The sequence below is a fragment of the Tenebrio molitor genome, chromosome 5 (assembly GCF_963966145.1).
Source record: "Tenebrio molitor chromosome 5, icTenMoli1.1, whole genome shotgun sequence".
Classification (NCBI taxonomy): Eukaryota; Metazoa; Arthropoda; class Insecta; order Coleoptera; family Tenebrionidae; genus Tenebrio; species Tenebrio molitor.
In genome coordinates this window covers 14,571,234-14,592,840 of record NC_091050.1, presented here as the reverse complement: position 1 = coordinate 14,592,840, position 21,607 = coordinate 14,571,234, and the positions used below count along the sequence as shown (strand labels likewise).

The 21,607-nt window shown below is 33.7% G+C and overlaps 3 protein-coding genes across 3 annotated transcripts; all 3 read left to right on the top strand.

Moving 5' to 3' along the window:
- The first annotated feature begins 1,257 nt into the window (after nt 1–1,257).
- Nucleotides 1,258–10,750, top strand: LOC138130325 (uncharacterized). The gene is made up of 8 exons (XM_069046760.1): nt 1,258–1,322; nt 1,384–1,761; nt 1,816–2,037; nt 7,908–7,964; nt 8,026–8,388; nt 8,444–8,671; nt 10,020–10,376; nt 10,432–10,750. The coding sequence occupies exons 1-8, from the start codon at nt 1,311–1,313 to the stop codon at nt 10,660–10,662; spliced, it is 1,848 nt and encodes a 615-aa protein (XP_068902861.1). The 5' UTR covers nt 1,258–1,310; the 3' UTR covers nt 10,663–10,750.
- Nucleotides 10,751–12,243: 1,493 nt separating this feature from the next.
- LOC138131147 (adult-specific cuticular protein ACP-20-like) lies at nt 12,244–13,132 on the top strand. Its single transcript, XM_069047979.1, has 3 exons — nt 12,244–12,325; nt 12,375–12,746; nt 12,802–13,132. Exons 1-3 carry the CDS (start codon nt 12,314–12,316, stop codon nt 13,030–13,032), a joined length of 615 nt encoding a protein of 204 aa, XP_068904080.1. The 5' UTR covers nt 12,244–12,313; the 3' UTR covers nt 13,033–13,132.
- Nucleotides 13,133–14,451: 1,319 nt separating this feature from the next.
- LOC138130324 (pupal cuticle protein Edg-84A-like) lies at nt 14,452–19,739 on the top strand. The gene is made up of 5 exons (XM_069046759.1): nt 14,452–14,531; nt 14,624–14,938; nt 14,993–15,244; nt 19,096–19,314; nt 19,362–19,739. Exons 1-5 carry the CDS (start codon nt 14,520–14,522, stop codon nt 19,617–19,619), a joined length of 1,056 nt encoding a protein of 351 aa, XP_068902860.1. The 5' UTR covers nt 14,452–14,519; the 3' UTR covers nt 19,620–19,739.
- The last annotated feature ends 1,868 nt before the right edge of the window (nt 19,740–21,607 follow it).

The following is a 21,607-nucleotide window of genomic DNA, read 5'->3' as shown; positions in this document are numbered from 1 at the left end:
TATTATTTATATTAATGCAAGTATTATTGTCGCTTATTTCTTGCAAATATGTATAGTAAAAATGTATTACGTACGGAGAGAAGAATTCAAGTAAAAATTTTAAATATTTTATAAATTAACGATGCTTGTCAAAAAATTTTACATACATCATTGTGAAAAATGTTTTAAAAACCGACATATTTAAATAAATGAAGTATCTAAATTATTATAGAAACACTGATACATTTTTAGATTCACTGTGAAACATTTTTAATAATAGAATTACAATTTTTCATATATTTTACAGTTCTCCGGTGATTTAAAAGGAGCTTGCTTTAGTTATAAATATGCTGTCTTACGGTTAATTGTAAATCGGATATAGATATAATTGCCACTATTCAACTCACATGTCATGTGACACAAATTCTCCAATAAGAATGCATGATTTGTCATTTCTGGACCAATCAGAACGAAATTTCTTGATCTAATTGTGTAACTGATCTAGTACGTTGCTTAGGGTTTTCAATATTGTTCGGTTTTAGGCACGAAATGAGGCAAATCGCACCGGAAATATTACAAAACGTAAGGAATGCATGTTGCTACCGATTTCCAATTTGCCAAGAAAGAAACGGTGTCCATTTTGAACATTTTTGCATTAAATAGTCTTCAATTTATAAAATGAGTTTTTATTTTTTTAGCATGTAGGCTTTGAAAATATTCAGGAAAACAAATAGTGCGTTGTATTTCTTGCTAAGTAACCTTTCAAACGAGGTGTCAGTTAGCATACCCTTCCATTTGACAAAAAAAAGTTAGGGGTGGTTGCGAACTTCCAGAAGCAGATACGCAAAAACCATATACGCCAAAATGTGGGCAGGGAAAAACTAAAATCGATCTGTTTCGGGATTTTTTACAAAAATTACCTATGCCCAAGTTATGAATTTTATTCCAGGTAAAGTTTCCACACTGTATATTAGATCCCGTTACACTCACATTATTACATTATATGTTAAAAAAAACGTGAAAAAGTACTTGAGCTTAAATATAAAAAAATAAGTAGTTAATTTTTCTATACAAAGGAAAATTTTTGCAATTTTTATGACTTGATAAAATTATCTGCACATGTGTGATTATTATATAAAATTTTTTTGATCGTACATGTTCCGTATTTAACACCGAATCAGCGTAAACCCACATTGCACTCATTACATAACTTTTGTTATCTAAATATTGGAATGGTCCGGTGAACGTATTATTTCACTACTATAAAAGACAGTTTGTAAAATTTCGGAGTCAGTTCAATTCGATTATTCGGTTAAACGCCAAAGAAAAAAATGTTTGGAAAAGTAACGAACCAAAAAAATGAAAAGAAGAATTTTTGTAATTGTGCAATTGTTCAAATTTCAGCTTCTTGGATTTGCTCTCTTAGCTGCCTACGCCCAGGCTCAAGGACACGGTCAACAGCACGGACATGGTAATTCCTACGTTTCCTTCACACAACAAGTAGGACATTCAGGAGGTTACGGCGGTGGTTCGTCTCTCGGTGGATCTTCTGGTCTTATTGGTGGATACGGCGGCTCCAGTGGATCATCTTCAATTGGTGCAAGTTCCGGCGGTGGTCACGGTGGATCATCTTACATATCCTACAGTCAAGGTGGCTACTCTGGACTCGGTGGTGGATCTTCTCTAGGACTCGGTGGATCCTCTCTAGGTGGTTCCATCGGACATGCTGTTCCAGTGCTTGTCCAGACTGCCCAAACTGAAAGCCACCACGAAGAACCCCACGTAAGTACCACTTCAGCTTCAAGTACTTTCTTTATTTATTTTGTTTTCAATTAGCACCACCCTAAGTACGTCTACAAATACGGAGTTGAAGATAAACACACCGGCGATATCAAACAACAAGAAGAGACTCGTGATGGAGATGTGGTCAAGGGGTCGTACTCTCTCCACGAACCCGACGGTACCATTCTCACTGTCCACTACACTGCCGATAAGAAGAGCGGGTTCAATGCTGTCGTTAACAGACACGGGCATGCCACTCACCCTCAACACTCTTCTCACCACTGATTGATTTTATTGATTTGTTTTGTTCAGTATTCTTGTAGTTTTACTTGTTAATAAATTTTATTTTTGTATTTATATATTGTTATTCTTTTATCTTACCGATGCACAACGTCTAAAATTATTAAATAAAATAATAAAGTGAAATTTCTGTAAACTTAAATCTACTGAGTATAAAACCTTTAAATAAAGAACAAATACAAGAAAATGCTGGATTACCAAAATATTTGTAATCATAATCGTAATACGTAATAACATAGGTATAAAACTAAGTACAACGTACAGAAATAATTATCGTTGCGTGAAAGGACAATTCAGTTATGGAAATGAAAATGTTTTAGGACATGCTTTCTTTCCACTGATCCTTATACTCGTAAATGTAGAATTTTTCTGAACTATCTAGATGTATTCATCTAGATAGTTCAGAAAAATGGTATTTTGGAATGGATCATCATGAAATGATCAAATAAGTTTCTATGAAGTGTTATTACGTGAAACAGGTCATATTTTAGGCTTGGGTCATTCTTCCCAAAGAGAATCGATTATGTTTTCTTATTGTACTGAATTGATTAATAATTTCAGCAATGATGATATTTAAGCTATTCATTCCATACATGGCTTTAAAACTAAAATAAAATCTAATGATTCCATTTCATAATCAAGGAAGATAATTACAGCCAATATAAGAGCAATAACTTAAATTGATCTAAAAAACCAGACATTTGCAAAAATAAAATGCCATTCTCATTTTTAATTACAACAAACAGTAAGAAGTGTGCTTTCTAGGAAAAATGGGTTTGGATGGTAGAACTCCATGGAAATACATATATTCTTTTGTTCGACACTGTCAGAATTTGAGAATTTTCTCCTGTGTGAACGGATTTTGATAAATGTCACAACTTGTCAAAACGAAACGTCAAACTAATTTTAAAATATTTTAAGCGATTTGGAGCCTTTAAGGGGCTCGTCGAACAAAAAAACGTTGTATTCAACTCGTTTGTTTGTAAATTGGGCTTTTTTTTTGCACTCGTGGGCCTTTAAAACGCTCGTTTCACTCTCGTTTTAAACTGGCCCACTCATGCCAAAAAAAAAGCACAATTTACACACAAACAAAAAATAAACTACTATAGTGAAGCTAAATTTATTACCGAATATCTTTCGTTCTTATATCAAAGTTTTAAAAAAATATCACATATTTATCAGAGACAATCTGGAGGTATTATGATTATTGTCAATAATACAATTTTCCTTATGGATTATTTGTTGTCCATCTACCATAAAATCTGGTTGGTATGATCTTCCTTTAGATGCATCGATCCACCTAAGTTGTAAAAAACCTGTTTTTTTATTTTCAGATAAGATAGACATGCTATTAAAAAAGTGGGGTAAAACACAGCAGTTGCGAATGAGCATTAACACCAACAGGATGGTTAAATTTCATGTACGAGTAATTTATCCCAGGGTAGAATTTTACTTTTACAAGTACCTATGCAAATAGTTGAAATGAAAATTTGTATGTGTGTCGTTGATGTTCTACATAGTTCTAGTTTTGTAGCTAGTTGTAGAAGTTCGATACTGTTATTGATTCTTTTGGGTACAACGTGCATTTCCCAGGTTATATTACTGTGTAATATGTAATTGTATTCTTTTGCAGTGCAGAAATTACCGATTCAAGTGAAAATAAAACATCGCTTCCGCCTTCAGAAAATTTAAAAACTACATAAGGAATTTTAAAAACTTAACAAATTATAAAAAAAAATTGTTAAATATTCTTTTTTAATAAAAATGTTCTATTTAATTATTATTCTCGTTTTTTACCCTTTTTATCTATAGTTTTAATTTTTTTTAATACTAAAAAACTCGTGAGATATGGTTGAAAAAAAAACTTGGCTCGGAATTCGAGTCTTTATGGAACACGCTTTATGATCATTCCAAAGAAGTTATATTACATATAACAATATATGACAAATTATGACATCTTGCATTAAAGTAATAATTTACGACCATTGTCAAAAATTAAATATACTTAATGAAGAACAAAAAGGTTGTGTTAAGGAGTGTTTTGGTTGTAAAGAACAACTCATAATAGATACGGTAATAATGGAACAAGCTAGAAAAAATAATAGAAATATTTATACCGCATTCATAGACTACAAAAAAGCCTATGATTCAGTACCATATTCATGGTTAATTAAAATTCTTAAAATTTATAAAATTAATTTGGATTTGATTAACTTTTTATCCCATGTTATGACATTTTGGAGAACTACTTTAAATTTATCAATAAACAATACTAAATTAAAATCCGAGCCTATTCAAATTAAACGGGGAATTTATCAAGGAGATTCTTTAAGTCCTTTATGGTTTTGTCTAGCCGTCAATCCTTTGACAAATCTATTAAATAGCACTGGATATGGTTTCAATATTAGAGTTAATAATACCACACTATCCAAATTAAATCACCTTCTTTATATGGATGACATAAAACTTTATGCATCAAAAAAGAATCACATAAAACTTTATGCATTAAAAAAGAATCACATTTTATCTTTACTAACAATAACTGAAAATTTCTCAAATGATATTGGGATGAGTTTTGGTATTGATAAGTGTAAAATGCAATCAATATGTCGCGGTCATTACGAACATTTAGAATATATAACTCAAGAAGGAGAAATTATTAAAAATTTAAATAAAGGAGAATTTTATAAATATTTAGGTATTAATCAATCAAATCATATTAAACACTCAATTATAAAAGAAAATTTAGAAAAGCAATTTTATTTAAGAATTAAATCTATTTTAAAATCAAAATTAAACGGTAATAATTTAATTAAAGCAGTTAATACATATGCTGTTCCATTACTGACCTATTCTTTCGGTGTTATAAAATGGTCCAAAACTAATTTACAGAACATAAACATTAAAACTAGAGTTCTTTTTACTAAATTTAGTAAACACCATCCTAAATCTGCTATTGAAAGATTTAATTTACCACGCGAAAACGGTTGTAGGGGTTTTTCAAATCTAGAAATACTGCTAAAAAATCAAATTGCTTCACTAAAAAATTATTTCCTCAATAGAGCTCGTGATAACACCTTTTTCAATGCTTTGGTTTCAGCCGATAAAGGCTAGACACCTTTAAATTTAAGTGATAATATAATTTCAGATATTGTTAAGTCAAATATACCTGACACTATAGCAAATATAAAACAGAAGTCTTTACATGGGAGATACTTTAAAGAACTGGAACAACCAGAAGTTAATATTCAGGCCTCTCATGCATGGCTTAAAAAATCAAATATTCACCCTGAGACGGAGGGTTTTATATTTGCAATACAAGATCGTGTAATAAATACAAGAAATTATAAAAAACACATATGCGGTTTACAATCGATAATTGATAAATGTAGGATTTGCGGAACTGAAGGGGAAACAATTGAACACATCATTTCTTCTTGCACCGTTTTGGCTCAAAGCGAATATTAAAAACGTCACGATATATTCGCTAAAATTATACACATGAATTTAGCTGTTAAATTCAATTTACTAAAGAATACACAACCACATTATAGTTATACACCAGAAAGTTGTTTGGAAAATGACAGTTACAAGTTATATTTTGATAGAACAATTTTAACTGACATTCATATTAAGCATAACAGACCAGACATTATAATTTTAAATAAACAACAAAAGCAAGCATATCTTTTAGATATAGCTGTTCCAAATTCACACAATATAACACAGACATATAACACAAAAATTAATAAATATTTAGAGCTCTCCGTTGCTATGAGAAATCTTTGGTGTTTAGAAAAAAATTCGATTTTACCACTTGTAATTTCAGCAACGGGAATAGTACCGCAATCTCTTTTTAAAAATTTAAAAATTCTGGATTTAGATAACACATTGGTAGTTGAAATTCAAAAAGGTATATTATTATACTCATGTCACATCGTGAGGAAATTCCTTAACATTGACACAGAACATAAAACACAAAAAAGTCAAAATGTGGAGGCGAGACGCCGGTAATTATGTTGATAAGCACTGCACTATTACTTGATAGTAATATCCGTAATAGTGTATGTACTCCGGCAAAATTGCCGTGCCGCGGGGTGGAGATGGGATACGAATTTATATATACCATTCACGATTGTTTCAAATTGGGACTATCTATGAAAATCTGACATTTTAGTTGGCAATATTGTGATTTGCCATAATACATCTATTTTAGGTTATAATTCAACCGAACACTGCTCCCAGGTTGTTACATTTTTAAATAATTGAACGCATTAGGAACAATAATCGTAAAATTTTAATTAAAATGAAACTTACATATTTGTAGGGCAGTTCTGGGTAAATTATTATTATTTAAATTAATAACGGAATTGACAACAATGTGAATATTTAAAAACGAAACGTCATATGACAGCACCTGACGCCAATCTAACAAAAAAATTCGTGGCCTGCTGCGTGTTTAAAACAATCGTAAAAAGTAAAAGTACTTTTTTCTAATTATTTTCCCTTATACTAATTCGTATGAAATATTAGAAAATGACTTTCTTTATAAGATAAAAATTATGTGAATACAAGAGTTTTACTTCATTATATTTTATTTTTACAAAACTTACCGTTTTTCTATTTTTTTTTTTTTTTTGTAGTTGAAAAGTGCAATTAAGTTGAATTTTTATAACTTTTCCTGAAAGGGCCAACTATTTATATTAGATTTTTAATTAGTTTTGAATAGAATTTTTAAAACATTCTTAAAAAACCATAGCGGAGAAACAAACCTTCAAAATTTAACGTTTGTACTCAACGTGATCTGCATAATTTTTTGGGATTTCCCTCTTATACACTTCAATTTAATATACATAATTCAATTTAATGTAAATTAAATCATTAATGATGTACCTATTATTATTATTATTATATTATGAAACAAAAAACGCAGTATAGCACTAACAAAAGAAAGAAAACACTTATAAAAAGAACTAAGTATTTGTTGTGAAAAAAAATCACACCGGGCCATCCTGAGTAAATAACGTTTGACATTTAGACTTGGACAGTTTATGAAGCTATGCGTTAAAGAAAGCAAAAATAAGCATCAGACCACAGATTCTTTTGAACGCTCGTTAGTTCATTGTACATATTACGGCGCATTACTTTTCTTTGAGATATTATATCGCGCGTTCAAATGAAATCCTGGGCTGGGGAGGCGTTGGAAACCGTTAATTGTTGTGCTTTTTTAAAGCGTAGATTAATTGGAGCATGCTGACAGCTAACCTAAAATTTAGGGCCAAAAAATTTTTCTTTTTTTCTTTCTTTGAAATGTTTTACATTAAAAATAGAATAACTTAACGATTCCTATTCTCGAAGCAAATATCTAGGGGCATTTAAGGGCTGAAAACAAACATGTTCGATTATGTTCCGATTAAACATCAACAAATATCATTCGTGCAAACGGCGGGAAATTCAAATCTTACAACCTTATCATCTCTTTTCATAAAACATTCCAAAACTAGACAAGTTTCTTTTTAGTATTAATTGATTATTTATGAAAGAAGTAGGTATGCATCTAATGCAAATAAAAAATAAATACAAACAGAAAATATAATTTAGAAACCAATTGTATTGTACTGATTTAATGTATTTAAATGAGATTATTTTACTACAAGAAAATTATCAAGGTTCCTTGCTGACTAAAGAATTGTATACATAAGTGCATAGGTATTATGTAAAATATTTTGAATGTCCATGTTCTCTTTAGCACACTGTCTCAGTATTAAACCCACATTATATCACTTTTGTTATCTAAATATTGGAATGGTCTGGTGAACGTATTATTTCTGAGGTATAAAAGACAGTTTGCAAAATTTCGTAGTCACTTCACTTACTCACCAAAGATCAACATGTTTGGAAAAGTAATTGCTCAAGAAAATCTAAAGAAAAATGTTTCTAATCACGAAATTTTCAAAATTGCAGCTTCTCGGATTTGCCCTTTTGGCAGCATACGCCCAGGCTCAAGGATATGACCAGCAACACGGACACGGAAGCTCTTACGTGTCCTTCACACAACAAGTAGGACATTCTGGAGCTTACGGAGGTGGTTCATCTCTCGGTGGTGGATCTGTCAATCTCGGAGGCGGCTACGGCGGCTATAGTGGATCAAGTGGTGGAAGTTCCGGTGGCGGTCACGGCGGATCATCTTACATATCGTACAGTCAAGGCCACTCTGGACTCGGTGGTGGATCTTCTCTAGGACTTGGTGGATATTCTCTGGGTGGTTCCATCGGACATGCTGTTCCAGTACTTGTCCAAACTCAGAGCCACCACGAAGAACCTTACGTAAGTACCACCTCAACTTCAAGTACTTTTCCTTATTTATTTTGTTTTCAATTAGCACCACCCTAAGTACGTCTACAAATACGGAGTTGAAGATAAACACACCGGCGATATCAAACAACAAGAAGAAACTCGTGATGGAGATGTGGTCAAGGGGTCGTACTCTCTCCACGAACCCGACGGTACCATCCTCACTGTCCACTACACTGCCGATAAGAAGAGCGGGTTCAATGCTGTCGTTAACAGACACGGACATGCCACTCACCCTCAGTACTCTTCTCACCACTAATTTCAATTTATTATAATCACCTGTTTTAATTTATAAATGAATAAATTTTATTTTTTTATTTAAATTTTGTTTGTTGTTTCTCAGTCTTCTTTTTCTTCATTTATATTTCTATTATTACCATAATTTTGCAATTACTGAAGCTGCCTTACATAGTAGCTAATATGTTTTCCTTTTTATTTTTCTTTAAAATACACATCAGTTTTTGTTTTCAATATTGGTTTATTAATTTTATTTAGTTGTCATTTCACGTGATTCTTAATAAAAACTCTTAACTTCTCTTTTATATCATATTATTTCTTTCAATTTTATCTTTAGTTCTTTGTAGAATGTTATAAAAGTTTTTCCTTAAAATTTTAATAAACTTTCTTGAATGAATCTTTTGATTTCACTTTTCATTAAATGTGTAATTTCCAGAAACACAAAATCTGACTTCCACTTTGAATTATGTAATTGCTTTATTAAAGTTTGTACTATCCATTATTACTGGAGAGTTAATCAAGAATGGAAAAAAAAACATTACTGAAAGAACAACAACAAACTTAAGTAACTCACCTAAAATAATTGTAATGAATGACACTTGACAGAAAATATTTGAACCATATAGGATTATTTTCAAAAATGTGAATAAATTGAACGATAACGTAAAACTCTAATAAATCAATCAATCTAAACATTATAAAAAAATTGAAAGTTATGTTGTTGATTAAAATAAATTATCTCATTTGGATTTTATGATATCGCTCACGCAACTCTAGGACCAAAATTAAAAAAAAAAGATAAAATGACCCATTTAGAGCCAAAATCTCTAAAATATAATTAATTAAATTCATAATTCCGCAAATATGTATTAGTCCAATTAATTAGGAAAACAATAAAAATGTGTCGCAAATTTTGAATATAATTAACAACAAATTGGTTCAATTAATGAATTATTTATTTCCAGCCGACTGACAGCAAAATTCAGATCATTTTTTTAATTATGTTAATTAGTTTTTTCTCCTTTTACACACCGAAGGAATTTGACTTATTATTTTTTTTCTCATAAAGCTCTGGTATGCATGTGTTTTATGGCTCTTATGTAAAAATGTGCGAATGTCCATGTTCCCTTTTTCGCACCGAATCAGTATTAAACCCAGGTTATATAATTTTTGTTATCTAAATTTATGTATTGGAATGGTCCAGTGAACGTATTATTTCTGAACTATAAAAGACAGTTTGTAAAATTGAAGAGTCAGTTCAAGTCGATCATTCAAACAAACACCAAAGGACAACATGTTTGGAAAAGTAATTGATCAAGAAAATCAAAAGGACATTTTTTGTAATAGTGAAATTTTCAAAATTGCAGCTTCTCGGATTTGCCCTTTTGGCAGCATACGCCCAGGCTCAAGGACATGGCCAGCAATACGGACACGGAAACTCCTACGTGTCTTTCACGCAACAAATAGGACATTCAGGAGGTTACGGAGGCGGTTCGTCTCTTGGTGGTGGATCTGTCAGTCTCGGAGGCGGCTACGGCGGCTCTAGTGGTGGAAGTTCCGGTGGCGGTCACGGCGGATCATCTTACATTTCTTACAGTCAAGGTGGCCACTCTGGACTCGGTGGTGGATCTTCTCTAGGACTTGGTGGATATTCTCTGGGTGGTTCCATCGGACATGCCGTTCCAGTGCTTGTCCAAACTCAGAGCCACCACGAAGAACCTTACGTAAGTACCACCTCAACTTCAAGTACTTTTCCTTATTTATTTTGTTTTCAATTAGCACCACCCTAAGTACGTCTACAAATACGGAGTTGAAGATAAACACACCGGCGACATCAAACAACAGGAAGAAACTCGTGATGGTGATGTGGTCAAGGGGTCGTACTCTCTCCACGAACCCGACGGTACCATTCTCACTGTCCACTACACTGCCGATAAGAAGAGCGGGTTCAATGCTGTAGTTAACAGACACGGACATGCCACTCACCCTGAGTACTCTTCTCACCACTAATTGTTGACTGTCTGGCGATATACCAAGTGTTCTTTATTTGTTTGTAAATTAATACATTTTATTTTTTTTAATAAAAACTGATTTTTAAACACACTTATTTTACTTTAAATGACCAAAATTTTAAAAAGACATGATTCTATTTTTTTGACTGGTACCGTGCGATCGAAAATAAAAAAAAAACAACGTGTTCAAAAACAGGCCTGGCACAATTCCCGAATTAATGCAAGTAATTAGGTAATGATAACTGCAATTTAACTGATGTCCCGACTTTTCAAAGGTCATTTGAAAACATGAAGCAAAGAGAGTACGAGTAGCATTATGTTTGGAAGCTGAAGGCAGACATTTCGAACATTTACTCTAGTTCGTAAATACGATTGGAGCTTCTCATGATTCTTTTACAATCGACAGGTCACACTTAATGCACACCCTTATGAAAATCAAGATTTCAACGTTCTCAAAATCATTAACCTATCTTTTAAGACTGACATCTGTTAATTGAAATTTTAACGAATTGCCAACTGAAATTTTTGGTCACGGAAACTCTATTTTTTTTTCGATCTCACGGTATTATTTCAAAATTTGAAGAAAAAAAATCTACTATTTCATTTTTTATTTCTTGTTAAATCATGAAACTTATCCCACACGTTTTTTTATTGGATTCAAATCAGTATAGAATGGAGGTCAACAACACATAACATTCATTCCTTCTTCTGTAAACAAATATTTAAGGAATCACATATTTAAATTATTTAGGTCATTATTTATCGAAATCTGATGTAGGGGTACAACTTTCTTGATAGGTGGTACTGACTTATCTATTTTTTTGGAAACAAGTTCAATATTTAACTTCATCATTTTAATTTTAGCCAAACAAATGTATTAATATTTTTCTTTACATTCTTTTGGTGTCGATATTTAATTTATTTTAATAGTCAGAATTGATAGTACCTACTTAGGGCAGTCTCTTTCCTTGCCACGAACATTTTCTGATACTTTTAGAGGAATTGCAATAATTATTTGTAACACTTGTAAGAAGTGAAAAATAAATTTCCTTTGGTACTTATTTGGCTGATTGCATCACCACTAAATAAGCTGATAAATTGTTCAAAAAGAAATTCTCAAATCCACCTTTTACTTTTTATTATGTTTTTAAATTAAATTTCTTCAACGAATAATAATTATTGTTTGCAAAATAATAAATTTCACATTTTTTATGGTTGCGCATTGAAATTCATAATTAAGAACAACCTACACAAATAATAAAGCGGCAAACGTGACAAAAAAGAAATGAAAAATATTTTCTTGTAGTCTATTGTGTCGATAAATTAAAAATTTGTAAAATATGTGATTGTCACTGGCACAAATAAATTAAATCGAGAAATATCGCATTTTTTATGCTAATGAACAACTGCCTCTGGTATTACATGTCGACAAAATTTCTAATTATTATTTTTTCCGTCGCAAAATAAACGGTGTCGATGTGTCTTACATAAAAATGTAACACGCGTGCTCCCTTTCGGGGATTTAAAAAATTTGCACCTGTGTTGCGTAACTCCAGTTATCTAAAATTGACAGTGAATGGTGCATTTCTAGTATAAAAGACCGGCATGTGCTCCAGTGAGTCACTTCACTCCGGTACTTCCAACCAGACATGTTCTCCAAGGTACTTTACAGTTAAAAATAGTGTGCAGAAATAATGATTTGTTTTGCAGATTTTGAGTGTAGCCCTTTTGGCTGTTTACGTCCAGGCGCAAGGACACTATCAGCAAGGACCCGCCAATTCTTACGTCTTGCTCAGCCAAACTGGAGGACACTCACTTGGAGGAGGCTCGTCTCAAGGTCTCGGGGGCTACGCATCATCTCTAGGTCTCGGTGCCTACGCCGGATCCAGCCTTGGGGGCGGTTATGGCGGATCGGCGGGTCTTGGAGGCTCGAGCGGTGGGCACGGTGGTTCTTCTTACATCTCCTACAGTCAAGGCTCTAGTGGTGGATCTCTAGGACTCGGAGGTTCATCTCTGGGAGGTTCCATCGGACATGCCGTTCCAGTACTTGTCCAAACTCAAAGCCACCACGAAGAACCTTACGTAAGTACCACCTCAACTTCAAGTACTTTTCCTTATTTATTTTGTTTTCAATTAGCACCACCCTAAGTACGCCTTCAAATACGGAGTTGAAGATAAACACACCGGCGATATCAAACAACAGGAAGAAACTCGTGATGGTGATGTGGTCAAGGGGTCGTACTCTCTCCACGAACCCGACGGTACCATCCTCACTGTCCACTACACTGCCGATAAGAAGAGCGGGTTCAATGCTGTTGTGCAGAGGCAAGGACATGCCGCTCACCCTCAACACTCAGGACACCACTGAAGGATCATGTTTTGGATTTCACCCATTTCGTCCCATTTACCATGCCATTTGTTTTGTACATTTATTTATTTTTATAAAATAAATTTTATTTTTTTATGAATATTGTCTTTATTGTTAGATAAACAAAATGCAAAAAAGTGGAAAAAAATCTAAAACATTTTAAAAAGTAGGAGACTGAAGGATGAAAAATGCGAGGTATAATTAAAATGCCCCAGATAAGAATGTACATAATTAAAAAATATGTAAAAAAGATTAATATTAATATTTAGTGTGGAAAAAATATAAAAAATGGAAATAAAAAAGATAAGAAATAAAAAATTCAATAATAGATGACATCAAGAAAATGGGAAAGAAATAAGACTAATATTATACCTTAGAAAATATATATTGGGTGTTTATTTAAATTTGTCCTCAAACTAGGCGTTGAAGAGTCGATTGTGAACGCACCATTCGTCAGTATGCAGAGTAAAAACACAAACAACGCAAAGAGTGAGGTTAGATTTAAACAGCTGATCCGTGATTTGAATCCGTGGTGCGTTCACAATCGACTCTTCAACGCCTACTTTGAGGACAAATTTAAATGAACACCCGATATATACATACATACATATATACGAAAAAATAACTTCAAAACTTCAAAGTTACTAATTTTAGAAGAAAAGAAATTTATCAAAAAGGAAATTTTAGCGATGAATAAATACGATGAAAATAAATAAATGAAAAAGAACAGAGAACCAAACGAATTCCTTAATAGTCCACTTGAAAGTTGTAAAAAAGCTGCTGTTTAAATCCTTTGAGATGCTGACCACGCGTCCGCCCATCAATAAAACCTAATCGAAAATAAATTAAAAACGTGATTGCTAGCCCCTGGCTAAGGACAAAAACACTACCAATTCATTCTGAATTGCAATTTCCTAACGCGGCGACAACAACGAAAATCCTTTTGAATTTTTTCTATGCGATTTTTTCACCATTTGTTGCATTACTCAACGATAAAAAGTGAAATTAAAGCTGCGGGCCAACCGCACCAATTGCGCTAAATTAATAACTGAGCCCCGCATTAAATTAGACTGATTTATGTGTTTCATTTTTTTCGCTAATTGTCAATCAATCATTCATTACATAAATTCGTAAAGAAGTGAACTCGTTTAGAGATTTTCGAATTTTGTGCGATATTTATTAATTTATTAAAAGATTTTATGAGGTGCTGTCAGGTGGAGCCGTGGGGGTCTGTCCTCAATTGGTACATTTAATCAAGCGGTACCACCCATCTGCACTAATTAAGTCGCTAAATGACTCAATTGCATTTTTTTTGACAGTTCTTGACCAATCACTCCTTCCCCGAAGCGCTTAAGCCTAGACAAAATTATGTAACAATTATGAACATTATTATTATTGTTGTATTGGGGAGTGAATGTGTGATTTTTTCTCTATATAAGCAGACCCGGACCTGGAACAAGCAGTTCGAAGCCAATCAATCAACGGAAATGTTCACCAAAGTACGTTCACAACAACAGTACCGTACAGTACTCTACAGTTTTTTTTTTAATTAGATCGAACCGCGAGTGTTACCAATTGATTTCATTTGCAGATCTTGAGTGTGTCTTTGTTGGTACTCTGCGCCAGTGCCGCCCCCCAGTACCACCAACAAGGTCACGCCACCTCGTACTCCACCCTGACCCAGCACCAGGGTCAAGGGCATGCCACCCTTAAAGCCGTACCCGTGCTAGCTGTACAATCTAGCGGACATGCCCAGTCGTACTCGACCGGTACTCTGGGACATGCTATCGCCGCCCCCGCCCTACACGTCGCTCCAGTCGTCCACGCCGCCCCAATTGTTCACGCCGCTCCACTCGTCCATGCCGCTCCAGTGGTTCACGCCGCCCCCGTCCACGTAGATCATTATGTGAGTTTTTGGAAATTTTTCGAAAATGGTTTGTAATAATTGTGATTGTTTTAGGCCCACCCTAAATATGAGTTCCAGTACGGTGTACAAGACCACCACACTGGTGATATCAAGTCCCAGCACGAGACTAGGGATGGAGATGTAGTCAAGGGAGAGTACTCTCTGCACGAACCCGACGGTACCGTTCTTAGGGTACAGTATGTGGCTGATAAGCATAATGGGTTCAATGCTGTCGTGCATAGAGAAGGACATGCCAACCATCCTCAGCATGTTGCTAAGGCTGTAGTTGCTGTCCCTGCTCACCATTATTAAAGGGTCATTGGGGTCAATGGGTTTTCATTGGTTTTGTTACATAATCATCGATTGTCATTCTTTTATTTATTGTTGTAAATAAATAACATTTATTTTTTCTATTAAAATTGATTTTATTGAAACTATAAATAGACTAAGATAAGAAAAGAACTTAGAAGGAACCAACAGAATTACTAAAACATAATATCCGAGTACAAAAGAAATAATACATAGTTAAAAATTAAATTTTTTTGGCAAATGTGAGGATAGGAGAAACATTAGTATCAAACAAAGAAGAAATAAAAGATAAAAAACATACTTGAAGAATGTCAAAAAAAAAACAAAATAGAAAAATAGAAAGTACAAATACATTGGAAGTGGAAAATGTTAAAAGAGGGAAATGATGAGATGAATTGGAGATGATACAGAAAAAAATGCGATGAAAGGTGAAACAAAGAAGAAGAACAATCTGTAAAAAAGTATTTAAAAAACGAATGAATATGAATATAAAAAGAAAGAAAACTTGAATTGATAGAATGACGATAATAACTTTAAAAAAATAAAACATGCGGTTAAGGGAATTCGGCTTTAAAAAGAAAATATGTGTAAACAGAAAAAAATAGAGAAATAATTACGTTTAAATGTGAAGATGAAGGAAATAAGCAAAGTAAAATAAATTTTAAATTTTAAAAGAAATATTAACACAAACTTATCAAGAGAAAATGGAAAAGTGTTACAGTTAAAATAATGGTTGACAAAAAGAAAAGAATATAAAAAAATAACATGGAAATGATAAAAAAACAAACAAGATAAAGCAAACTGAAAAAATTATTAATAGAAGATTGTAAACCGTTAATAAACATAATGGTATTGTTAATTTAAAAAATATATTACATAGGAGTATTATGAGGGAAGAAACTTTATTGTTGAATAATGAAAAAATCTTTAGAAAATTTATATAACAAAAATGAACATAATATCGGTTGTTAATTTAAATTAATCCTCAAAGTAGATGTTGAAAAGTCGATTGTGAACGCACCATTCGTCAGTCTATAGAGTAAAAACACAGACAACGCAGAAAGTGAGGTTAGATTTAAACAGCTGATCCGTGATCTGTAATCCGTGGTGCGTTCACAATCGACTCTTCAACACCTACTTTGAGGATAAATGAACACCCGATATAATGTAATAATAAGAAAGTAAAAAAAAATACCAAAATGCTTTATTTTGCCCTACGGGCTTTCGGATTCCTGATTACAAACATAAACACAAACATAAAAATAACAATTTATTGTTCTCCCTCCCTCCTCTCGTTCTCTATTCTTTCTCTCCTCTTCCTTATTCTTTCATCCATCTCCCTGCCGTCTTCGCTCCATATTTCTCTCCATTCCCTTCTCTTTCTCTCTCTCATTTCGCCGCATGTGTTCTCACTGTCCTCGCGTCACCTCCTGCACCTTCTCTCTCTCTTCTCCTTCCTTCCCATTTCTGTTTTCTCTCTCCTCGTCCCCACCTCTGCAACCCGCTATCATTTTCCTCTCTCACACACACTTACTCCTCTCCGTGTTGTACTTTGATTCTCTTATTCTCTCTCTTCTCTCTTACTTATCTGTGTCTTTGTCCCTCTAACTTTTTATTCAACTGCTCCTTGTACATTTTTTCGCCGGGTCGTCTTCTTATTCTCTCCTTCTTCTAGCAAATTTTCTTCAGTTTCTTCTGTCTCTCATCCCATCTAAACCAGTCCCTGTTTATCTGTATTTTCCTGTATCCTATTTTCACCCTTTTTCCTCTATCTCTCTCCTCTCTGGCAAACTCTCTTAACTTCTTTTGTGTTTCCCTTTCTTCTTTTGTCAAATCGTCATCTATATACATCCTCTCACCTTTTTTTCCTTTAACTGACTCTTACTTAGCAATATGTTCTTCTTCTGCTCCCAACTTTCTATTTTTGCGTGCATCATCTTATCTTTATTTATTTTAAATGCTTCCTTTACATTCACTTTTACCCCTATCTCCCTTTCTAACCATTCTTCCACCCCCCTCTCTATATTTCCACTTATTGCCCCTATTCCAGTTATTATAACATTATTCTTCCTCTCCTTCTTTTCTCTTTGTTCCATATTTTCCTCTATCATTTTCATCCTTTTCATCCAATCTGCCTTCTCCAACTGCCCTTTTTCTTCTCTTCCTCTCATCTCCTCTCTCACTGTCGCTAATTCTTTCCTTAGCTCCCCATTCTCCTCTCTCACTGCCGCTAATTCCTTTCTTAGTGTTTTGATCTCCTCTCTCATCTCTCTTATCATGGTTGTTTTCATTTCCTTATCCATTTCCTTGCTTTGATTTTCTTCTTCGCTTCTATTTGGTGATCTTCTCGTTCTGGAACTATTTCTGAGTGGGTTCTTGCCTTCTTTCGACGTTCTACCCTCTTCTCTTTCTCTCTTGCTACTTTCTTTCCTTACTTCTGACGATTTCAGCATGTCCTCTCTTTCTTGCTCTCCCTCCTTCTCTCTCGCTGCCGCTAATTCATTTCTTCGTGCTTTGCTCTCCTCTACTATTCCCGCCATATCCTCTTTTATCTCTCTGAGCACTGTTTCTATTTTCTTTTCTATTTCTTTGCTTTGATTTCTTTCTTCGCCTCTACTTGGGGATCTTTCGGTTCTGGAACTTTAAGAAAGTAAAAGAGAAAATAATGTTTAAAGAAAATATAGCAGATTTAAAGAATCGGAAAAACATACCTAGACTCTAAAAATAGGACACAATGCAAATTATTTTTTTAAATATTTTTACCATTACATACTCGTACATATGTACTTTAATTCATTAAATATTATACGTAATAGAATAAATAAAAAATATTACTCCTATTTTTTATTATTATAAATTTAAAGATGCCAAAAAGTTGTGAAAAAATAAAGGAAATAGAAATGGAAAAAATAACAAGATAAATGTTTCAGAAAATCTTGAAAACAGAAAGAAAAAAATTTAAGAAATTAAAAATCTAGAAAATTCTCAAAAATCATCATCATTATCATCAATCAAAATTATCATCCTACTTACTATTTTTAATAATTCTCACTAGATCTTTGGTTACTTTTGAATTTTTTTTGAAGTGTTCCAGGATTTTTGTGCCACATTATTTTTGTATTTATAACAAAGTTTGCAAATCATAGCTTGGCATGATGATGCACTGCATAAGAATAGTAAAAAAAGGTATTTTCTTATCAAGAAATGTATCAAAATCTTAATTTTATGTTCGGTTCTGGTCGAACGAGCCCCGTTTTCTCCGAACAATGAAAGCGCATTGCTCTTGCGTGCACATAACATGCAAAATTTGCGTATTTCTGTTAAGAAGCCGGTTTCACAACGAGCAACTCTCGGATTCGGAACCGAGTCTGACCCCCATTATCACTTACGAAAATCTAAAAAAATCCGTCAACGTTTTAACGAATCGTAAAAAGTGAAATTTCTGTCTGTAGGTGTGAAAACCCAGCAATCAATAATACGGCACGACCGAATTGTCCTGATTGGGTCAACATTCCGATTTTTTACCGTCGCCACTCGTTAATCAATCATACGTGGATTATGTAAAATAATTTAAGGAACGCACGCGTGGCTTGTGTCGGAACGAATACGCCTTGTCACTACAATTACATAATTGTCTCCGACAAAGTGTACCAATTTGGACAGTGAATGTGTGAATTTTTTCCTGTATAAAAGCCCAAATCCAGATTTGGCGATCAGTTCGATCCGAATCATTCAACCAAGACACGCAAAATGTTCACCCAAGTACGTTGTCACCTCGAGTACCACTTGAGTACTCTTTGATCGGTACCACCCGCGACTGTCTACTACATCTTTTTTATTTCCTGCAGATCTTGAGCGCATCCTTGTTGGTGCTGTGCGTCAGTGCCGCCCCTCAGTACCACCAACAAGGTCACGCCACCTCGTACTCCACCCTGACCCAGCACCAGAGCCACGGACAGGTCCTCGCCGCCCCGCTCATCCATGCAGCTCCAGTCATCCACGCCTCCCCAATCGTCCACGCCGCCCCAATCGTCCACGCTGCCCCTGCCCATCATGTCGACTATTATGTACGTTTTTGCGAGTTTTTGGAACATTTTTGACAAGAGTTTTTTAGGCCCATCCTAAGTACGAGTTCAAGTACGGCGTTGAGGACCACCATACCGGTGATATTAAGTCGCAGCATGAGACTCGCGATGGGGATGTTGTCAAGGGAGAGTACGCTCTTCATGAACCCGACGGTACCATCTTGAGGGTTCAATATGTGGCCGACAAGCACAATGGGTTCAATGCTGTGGTTCACAGAGAGGGACACGCTGCCCATCCTCAACAGGTGGCCAAGGCTGTGGTCGCCGTTCCCACCCATCATTACTAGACAGTTATGGAAATGTCATTCGCATCCGCCATATTTCGTTCATTTGTTTTGTTGAATTTATTTTTTTACGATTCTATATTTTATCTATTTTTATTGACAATAAACTATTTTGGAAAATAATTTAGGTGGTCTTTAATCATTTACAAAAAGAATAATTAATTAATTGATTAATTAAATCAATGAGGAAAAGGATGAAAATTAAATATAAATTAATTAAATGATGAAACAAAGATGGACAAAAATAAAGAAAAACTACTTAAAATAACGCAAAGGAGACAAAAAAAATGCAGAACGGAAAAATATTTTAAAACAACTGAAAAATTGGTGAAAGAGAGTCTTGAAGAGGACAATGAAAATAGAGGAATCAAAATCTATTTTGCAAAAAAAATGAATGACTCTCAAATGAATCGATTAAAAGAAAATGGGAAGAGTGAAAACGAATTCAGTAAATATTAAAAGAAAGCAGTGGAATTAAGTAAAAAGAAGAATAAACAATTATTTCACTTTATTTTGTCCTGCCATGGGTTCTATGACAAAAAAATAAATAAAGAAAAGTGACAACGACAAAGAACACAAATGGCAATGCGAAAATATGAAAGTCTAAAAGAAGAAAGAAATAAAAAAATTAAAGATATTAAATAAATGGAATGAAAAATAAATCAATGAAGAATAAAGAGGAATTATATGGAGGTAACGAAATAGAATTTTCGTATCCCACCTCCACCCGGCGGCACGGCAACTTTGCCGGAGTACATACACTATTACGGATATTACTATCAAGTAATAGTGCAGTGCTTATCAACATAATTACCGGCGTCTCGCCTCCGCTTTTTGACTTTGTTGTGTGTTATGTTCTGTGTCAATGTTAAGGAACTTCCTCACGATGTGACATGAGTATAATAATATATAATCTGTTTCAAAATAAAAAATCCACCACCTGTTGAATTATGTTGGCAGAAAAAAATAAATCCCTAGTAAAAGTTTAATTTTTTTGGGTTGGCTCAACCTCCCGCCAAAATTTGACATTGAACTGTTGAGTTTATTTACGAAACACAAAATAATTATTATGTACAAAAAGGTTTTAGCTACCATATCATACTTTTTGAGTGAAATAATAAAATGAGAATAAAAAACACGATGAACTACGATCAAAACGACTGTCCAACAGTTTTCTCTCATAACCCCACTTTTTTCTGACACTTGCAGACACACTAAAAACAAAAGTCGGCGACGTTGTCGGATGTATTTTCGACGTAGAATGCACTGTTGGTGGATTTTTGATTTTGAAACAGATTATACCTTTTTGAATTTCAACTACCAATGTGTTATCTAAATCCAGAATTTTTAAATTTTTAAAAAGAGATTGCGGTACTATTCCCGTTGCTGAAATTACAAGTGGTAAAATCGAAATTTTTTCTAAACACCAAAGATTTCTCATTATTGAATTATTATTATTATTATCATTGTCTAGGCTTAGATTTAAAATTATGAAAAAGGTCTTTCAGAAAACAAAAGTTGTAGATACCAAGTTTGATAAATATTTTCATCTTTTCTAAAAATGATACTTTGAATTTCCATCAGAAGTAATTTGACTAACTTCACTTAAAGAGAATTTCTAGCTAAGTAATAAACGAAGTTAAAAAATAATCAGAAGTTCTGTGCTTTCTTCTACGTAGATCAAGATCTCTAAAACAATCCCAAGAATCCTTTAGATCTTTTGGAAAACTGGATCATCCACGTAATTATAAAGTACCAAACATAAATCAAAAAAAGAATACAGGGTGATTTTGAAATGCGTGCACAAATTTTAACCACGAGCTACTGGCTTCATGTAGAACTCGGAAAAAATATTTAAAAAATTCTATGTCAAAAAATAAAATACATTTATTTTTGAGCTACAATTTTTTTTAATTGCTTTTAGTCTTCTACGTTGTCAAACAACCTCGTAGGTAAAATTTCGGCACATTTTAAAAATACACCCTGTATAT

Bases quoted from the DNA above. Each gene is read 5' to 3' on its own strand.
- LOC138130325 (XM_069046760.1), top strand. The intron at 1,762-1,815 runs GTAAGTACCACT...GTTTTCAATTAG, and splicing joins GCCACCACGAAGAACCCCAC to CACCACCCTAAGTACGTCTA. The intron at 7,965-8,025 runs GTAATTGCTCAA...TCAAAATTGCAG, and splicing joins AGATCAACATGTTTGGAAAA to CTTCTCGGATTTGCCCTTTT.
- LOC138130324 (XM_069046759.1), top strand. The intron at 14,939-14,992 runs GTGAGTTTTTGG...TGATTGTTTTAG, and splicing joins CCGTCCACGTAGATCATTAT to GCCCACCCTAAATATGAGTT. The intron at 15,245-19,095 runs TATTAAAGGGTC...TATTTCCTGCAG, and splicing joins TTGCTGTCCCTGCTCACCAT to ATCTTGAGCGCATCCTTGTT.
- LOC138131147 (XM_069047979.1), top strand. The intron at 12,747-12,801 runs GTAAGTACCACC...GTTTTCAATTAG, and splicing joins GCCACCACGAAGAACCTTAC to CACCACCCTAAGTACGCCTT.